Source organism: Saccostrea cucullata, unplaced genomic scaffold (assembly GCF_032062105.1).
Source record: "Saccostrea cucullata isolate Sc308-1 unplaced genomic scaffold, CSIRO_AGI_Scuc_v1 ctg8689, whole genome shotgun sequence".
In the NCBI taxonomy this organism is placed as follows: Eukaryota; Metazoa; Mollusca; class Bivalvia; order Ostreida; family Ostreidae; genus Saccostrea; species Saccostrea cuccullata.
The window spans coordinates 26,130-33,878 of record NW_026937049.1 but is presented as its reverse complement, the minus strand read 5'-3'; the positions used below and the strand labels follow the sequence as shown (position 1 = coordinate 33,878).

The 7,749-nt window shown below is 33.4% G+C and overlaps 1 protein-coding gene across 1 annotated transcript; it reads right to left on the bottom strand.

Annotated features, from left to right (window-relative positions):
* Positions 1–320: 320 nt before the first annotated feature.
* LOC134247116 (CTD small phosphatase-like protein 2) lies at positions 321–6,998 on the bottom strand. The gene is made up of 11 exons (XM_062729454.1): positions 6,814–6,998; positions 5,768–5,901; positions 5,402–5,515; positions 4,248–4,349; positions 3,761–3,944; positions 3,353–3,464; positions 3,022–3,108; positions 2,359–2,501; positions 1,467–1,593; positions 1,007–1,102; positions 321–667 (listed from the first exon to the last, which is right to left on the bottom strand). The coding sequence occupies exons 1-11, from the start codon at positions 6,996–6,998 to the stop codon at positions 524–526; spliced, it is 1,428 nt and encodes a 475-aa protein (XP_062585438.1). The 3' UTR covers positions 321–523.
* Positions 6,999–7,749: the final 751 nt, after the last annotated feature.

The following is a 7,749-nucleotide window of genomic DNA, read 5'->3' as shown; positions in this document are numbered from 1 at the left end:
AAAACAAAAAAAAAAACATTGTATTCACAAAACATTTTAATTATTTCATTCACCAATAAAAATTTCATCGAAGAATAAATACTGTTTCGAGTTTAAAAACATTTTCAGTTTTCTTGTGTATATCACACAATATAACAAGCCTAAACAAAAGATTTCAATCCAATCTTTTTACAAATGTGTCCATGTCACAAAAAAAGGGGGGGGGGACTTCTTAAATGTTACCGGTCATAACTACATGAACTAAAATGATTAAACCTAAAATATTGCTAAAGTTCTGCCCTATTAATTTACATATATAAATATTCTGCCTCCATTTTAAAAAAAATTTTTGACATGTTTAAATTGATTAACATCAAAACTTACGTAATATAAACAAAAATCAAAGAACAACCCATCAAACAGTTTTTTATCTTGTCAAGTTCAAACACGATGTAATTTCCAGGTTCTATTGGTTCTTTTTGAACTTTTGACATCTGTGAACTTTCAACTTTCTGAACGTTTGACCTCAGATAATGAATATCACTTAAGTTGTATCCAGCATGTATTGGTCTGTTTCTGACCTTTCACCATCTGAACTTTCACCTTCTGAACTGTCTATCCCAGGTAATGGTGGTAATAATTCGTGGAGTCGGAACCTGTCCTTGATATGGGGACGCACATCCTCGTTCTGAAAAATAGAGGATTCTGGGTAAATGCTGTCATTCTTGAAAAGCCCTCATCTGAATTTAAATTTTTTCCTTATACAAACTAGGGGGGAAAATGACAGTCTTTTTGAAATGTGAATTGTCACGACCAAGATTGCATTTCAGATGTCATTTTATTATTTACATTTTCTGATTTAGTCATTGTTGACTACTATATAATTAGGTATACACAGAAGGGGTGCTAAACAATTTATGCAAAAATATGGGGTAATGATATTTCAAGTGCATGTTAGCAATCAGAGACTGAACAGGGTTTAACACTCCAAAATCATTATATTTATAGCTTTTTCCCAACTTCCTACCTTGTGCACTAGACTTTGTAGAAATGGTACAAGGTTGAGTAACTCTCTGTCATCTTTGTCCACAAACCAACTCTCAATGGGGATTCCATTGGCCAGCTACAATACATAAATATACATTGTAACAATAATCTTTTCAAGAGTAAACGATTCTGTAAGAGTTATCTCTCTTGATATAATCATTACTGTATAAGGCTCTGTGGCCTTGAAACTGAAGATAAACTATATTAACTGATCAGATCTATGTTTTAATTTTCCACCTTATAATCCTTTTGTAAAAGTGAGACAAAGATAAAAGGTGAGCTCATCCATATTTTATGGCTCCAGAGCCTCATTAAAACACAGATTAATAAAAAAACTACTTTTTGGGTTCAAAGCCCCAGCAGTATAGGTATGAAAATGACATGTAATAGATTTCTTTCTATGTCATTACCTTCAAGACAAGATAAAACTGAAAACTGACCTGGTAACCAAATGCTTGCGGTGAATTGTCCACGATGATGGTTTTTGAAAGGTCACGACCCAGAATGGATAAATCTTTGATGTAGTTTCCATTGACACACACACAATGTTCACGGAATAACCGATGCCTGTTTGAAAAAAAAAATGTCCATCATAATTAAACCACTGAAGAACCATTCAACGACAGAAGACCCACATTACAAGTAACTTACTGAAGTATAATACAAAAGAACTTGTTATAAACTTCTAATTAATTTTTCTATTGACATTCACGCTGTATTCTCTTTTGGACAAAACCCATAAATATTCTGTGGTTTTCTAAGCCTTATATGGCCTTTCTACTGTCTACTAACTTTATCATGATCAGTTGTTTAATTCTTTGCCTTAAAAGGCCAGTTTATTGACGACTCACTTGATCAGCTGTTTAATTCTTTGCTTTATATTACTATTCTATAGACGACTCACTTGATCAGCTGTAATTCTGTGCCTTTATGTAAAGCCAGTTTATTGATGACTCACTTGATCAGCTGTTTAATTCTTTGCTTTATATTACTATTCTATAGATGACTCACTTGATCAGCTGTAATTCTATGCCTTTATATAAAGCCAGTTTATTGATGACTCACTTGATCAGCTGTTTAATTCTTTGCTTTATATTACTATTCTATAGACGACTCACTTGATCAGCTGTAATTCTATGCCTTTATATAAAGCCAGTTTATTGATGACTCACTTGATCAGCTGTTTAATTCTTTGCTTTATATTACTATTCTATAGATGACTTACTTGATCAGCTGTAATTCTTTGCCTTTATATAAAGCCAGTTTATTGATGACTCACTTGATCAGCTGTTTAATTCTTTGCTTTATATTACTATTCTAAAGACGACTTACTTGATCAGCTGTTTCTGGGGATCCAGTAGATTGACGAGTTTATCTGCGTAGACTTTCTTGGAGGCTGTGAACAGAATGACTTCAAACATTCCGGAGACCTTCTCCAGAAACTCCCTAAAGTGGGGCCTCGTTCTTACAAACACCTAGAATGAATTACAAAGTAAACATTACCATGTATCAGGGATTGCAATTTCTTTTCTTTACTCCCCTTGTTTACATATGTACATAATTAGGACATTGAAATCAGTGATTTTCCTGTTAATTTTCCTTGTTTTCAGGTAGGAAGAGACTGTTCTAAAGGACATATTCATAGATGTATTGCAATTAATTAAAACTCAATAATTTTATAAACACAAACTCAAAACCCCATGAACCAACATTTTTCCTCAAACCAAAAAATTTTAACTTGCAAAATAAATTGATTTTCAATAGCATTGTACAGTGTACAAATAGATGTGTATAAAAACAACAAATTTGTTATGGATCAAATTTCATTTACTTTGTTGTTAGGGAACAATAATTGAGAATTTAATTCCACACACAATGTTCATAGGACTATATACTGACTAGGGTTACTTTGAAAACAAAGAAATTTTAGGTCCACAAAACATTTTCAATGACAAATCAATGAAATTTGATCCCGACAAAAATTTGTTTCTATACCTGGTATGTGACCTCTTCAAACAGAACAGGAAAAGTAAATGCTGCACCCTCTAGTTCCGTCAAACTGCAGTGAACCAAGGTCTCATCCTGCAGCAAAACAGAAAGTAAGTAAAGTGAAAGTAGGAAAAAAACATTTCAACAAAGTAAGCCCTATTACAGCAGTTTTATCTAGTGCTAAATCTTGCTTTACTTTAGTGGTATGTTCCATCCTCTTTGCTGTACAGTATAATTTATATATACATGTACAAGTATGATTATATAAAATATTTGAATAATAAATCAAAGTACTGATAGTACTGTTTGCCGGATCATGGTTACTAGGTGTGCTTACCAGGTCAAGGACAAGTGAGAACTCAGGAGAGCTGCGAGTCTTCAGGGGGAGGGCTGGGTGTCTCATTCTGAGCTCGTCAGTCAACGGGGGTAAACTTCTGATAAAGAGGAATCTACAGGGAAAAAAAAAATTTAACTGTATAACAATCACCAGTGATTTCAAGTTAAGGTTGATTGACTCTCCAATAATTTGTAAGATAGGTCAACACAATACTGACATCATTTGAATATATAATTTCTCTATGGCCTGCAGAGGAGGAAAAAAAATTATAGTTTGTAACCTTCTCTATGGCCTGAAGTCCCCAAAGGATTTTCATCAGTAGAGATGGACATTAAAACTGATCCCATAAAGATTATTAACTTTTACATTTATCATCTTCATTCATTTTCAACAGCTTGAAGGACCTACGGATCAAAAGGCTCAGCATCGAAGTCGTCCGCCATCACCTCCTCCTGATACTCGCCGTCATCTAAGGCCTCGCACTCGATGGTCTCGGTCTTCCCACACACTAGGTTATTATTGTCCTCTATGTCCATCTTCTCATTGGTGCAAATGTCCAGGGGCACATCAAAGGGCTCTTGGTTTTCTTTGGCTGGGGATAGACAAAAAGGTTGCAATTGTCATGTTCATATATATTTAGTTTGATGGGCAGTAACAGGTTTACATGATAAACAATCCATTTTTGTCAAGTAGAAGGAAAACGTGTCATGGTATGAAAATTTATAAGGTCAAACATTTTTTCTTTTGCTTGGAGGGGGAAAAATACTATTACATAAATGTAGTTCAAAAATATTTACTGGAAAATATATACCCTTAGTATAAAAAAAATCACTACCATTTTTCGAGGCGGTGGGTGGGTGGGGGTTTTATTTAACCATTAACCTTTGACCCTTACTTGATGAGGCTCCATCTGACTCCTCCCCTTCCTGGTATACTGTCATGCTCCCAAAATCCAGGGACTTCGCAATGGTTTCCAGTCCCTCCCTCTCTTCATATTCTGAAAACAAAGCACAGTGGGATATAAATATTTAGTACATGTACAACTGAATATATACATTCTTTCAACTAAACATGCTTAATCATAGAACAATGCAATGCAATACCTCCATAAAGCACATTTAACCTAATGATGATAAATTTTCAAAGTACTATGAGGTTGGTTGATTTATCTCCATGGCTTAATTAATTGATGCTTTTTGGTACAGGGTAGGGTTCGACACTAACATTCTTAGGCTTTGGTCTGGCCGGACTAGTGCTTCTTTACTTTTACTAGTCCGCAGTCAATTTTAAGAGTCCATCAATAATAATAAGAAATGAATAGAATTAATGTTGCAATGTATTTTTTATACTTTTTTGAAATAAACAAAGCATTTACATGAAATGTTTATACCAAGAATTTGTTTAAATTGCACAATAAGGAACTACAATCGTATTCCCGATCTCATTCGTTTTTCTCTATACATAATTACATCATCTAAACATCCTACATCTTTCTTTATGTGTTATACCATATCATGATCGCTAAAATGTTTAATTTCATACCAGTGAGTCCTAAAATTAAGCGCCAAATTGACTCAGAATTACTTAACTTCCCGCCAAGAAGCTAGAAAGCTAGAAATAAATACCAGGTTTTCATTTGAAAATTGTCGAAAATTTGAGCATCAGTAAATTCTTTTTTTTTTCCCCAGAAAACTTTATTAGTCCGTTGGACTAGTTAGCTACAATTTTTATTAGTCTGAATGAAAATGTATTAGTCTGAGACTAACTGACTAACGTTAACGTCGAACCCTGCAGGGTCCAATACCCTTTCAATTTGGGAATTTCAAATCAAAAAAAGGCAAAAGCTCTTTGGAAATATTTGTCCCTCATAAAGTCATATGAAGTTTTACTGTTGAAAAGATCTTATTTACCCTTAACTTCCCTATAAATCACTGAAATATCAAATTTCAAATTCTTTTAACGCAAAAACCAGTGAACTTCAATCTACTTATCCTTTAGATATTTTTACTTTACTTTTGGAGAAAAAAGAAAATTTTCTATTGCCCCTACCTTCTTCATACAACTGATGATAGACAGGAGAAAAAATGGTTCCCAGCATTGGAATTCTGGGAGGAGAGCCAGTTTCTGGATTTTCTTTTAAGATTTTCAAGGGTTTCTTGTGTGCTGAAAAAAAAAACAACAAACTTAAAACTACTAACAAAGTAAGCATGCATTGCACATGCTGTCAGAAAAGCTGCTACAATATTCCTTTAAACAATTCCATTTCCTCACTAATTAAACTTACATGTAATACTATATAGGAGCCTTAATAAGAAGTAATAATTTCATTCATTTTCTTTTAGCAGTAAGTAACAGGTATTTGAATTGAATTTGTCAAGATGTGATCTAGAGGAGAATTTGTGTGGTGGATCATACCTGCTTTGCTGACTTCAGGGACGGAAGTTATGAAGTTTGCTGATGAACATGATGATGGTTCTTGGTGGTCGATGGTGATAGGTATCGATATTCCACCTTTCCTCTGTCTCCTAGGTGGTGTTCTGCTGCATCTCCTAAAAATAAAGAACCAAAGAGGAAGCTTAATTGTGTGGCTCTATACAGTTTATCAAATTGAAATTTAGAATCACAATCTGTTATGTCAAATAATAAGCATGCACTTTGTCATCAAATTTGAGACACAGGGCTCGACATTAATGCTTGTCCGGTACCAATGAAAAAAAATACGGACAAGTGAATACTGCTGGGCTTTTGTCCGATTGGACAAGTGATTTTTTATGTAAAGAAGTCTCCAAATAACAATAATACTAATAAAACATCTATTGAATTAAGTTTATCGAATAAAAACGGAAGCAGCATATAAACCCGAATTTCGATCCCGATATCAATTGCTATGTAAGTTCACAGTTGATCGGGATCGATGTTCACTAACTGCAGCCATACTATTGCATGGTGTGGATCTTACGACGTTTGCGGGTTTGGAATATATTTTATTGATATGAAAAAAGATTCACTTGCGAACATTTATGTTGTTGTCAGATCAGGAAATCTAAATAAACTTTTGTTTAATAAGTGTTTGTCTTATTTATCAATAACAACACTAGTCTTATAAATCAAGCACTTTTAATTTTTTTTAATTTTTTAAGTAATTGTTTTCAAGATATTCATTAAAAAATTTTTGGACAAGTGAAGTTGAAGTTCGGACAAGTAAATATCTTGGTCACTTGTCCGAATGGACAAATAGGAAAAAATGTTAATGTCGAGCCCTGAGACAGTTTCCTAGCTACAATTACTTTCAAAATTTCAACTTTGTTATCTTGAATGACATCTTAAAGTTCTTTCCTTCTAAATTTTTTATACAATGTGTCAGATGTGTTTCTTTGATCATGCTAAAGATAGAGCTTTATGATTTAGCAAATGAAATTTGTTCTTTTTGAAAGAAACTAGCCTGGAGAGGTGGATCTTACTTTTCTTTATTAAAAGTACCTTGACTTGGGAGGTGGATCCAGCCTTCATTGCTTTCTTTCCTTTTGGTGGTGCAGCGTCCGTTTCCTTGCGCCGTTTCCTTATTCCTCGTGGTAGCCGATGCCACACCACCGCCCAACTTACGGCGTAGCTGCATGTTGTCCTTACCACTACACTCCAAAGGCATACCTGGTCCAAGAATAAAAAAACATTAAAACAATCATCCTATAGTACTACTACTAGTATAAATTTGTATTTACAAATAAAGCTTTGTTTTATTGATTCACATGCATGTTAAATTTTCTTTTGGGATTTACGGATTTCAAGTCTGGGCATTTTTTAAAAAAATTCCAGTTTTTTCCAGGTAAGTTGAGTTTTCTTCTTTGACTCCCCATTTTCAAAAATGATGCTACATGCTTGTTCTTAAAGAGGAAGGGGAACACATTTCGAAATAAGCCTAATTTGAAGAAAAACTTGGTTGAAAAATGTAGAAGCAGCTATAGCAAATATCTTGGTCATGTTGACTTTCTTTTACAGTCCCCCTCCCCACCCCTTCCTTTTCAAATTACTCCCAAAAAAAAAATTTTTCATATTACCTTCTTACATGAAAATATTTTTCAAAAATATTTTCATGTAAAAGAATAGGGATCTTTAACTCAGATTTACTCTGTAAAAAAAAAAAAATTATAAAGCAATATGAGCTGTTTGAAAATTTTATTTTGCAGGTAAAATATGCTATTATCATGATTATGATTAATTTGTATGTAATTTAAACCCTTATAATCAATTAGCCCAAAATAAAATTTTTAAAATGTTTCAGAAGAAATATTTCCGTACGACACGAATATACAGTGTTATATAAGAAATCATTATTGTACAGGACGACAATTATTCAATTTTGCTTCAATTAAACCTATAATAAAAAATTTTCCATCACA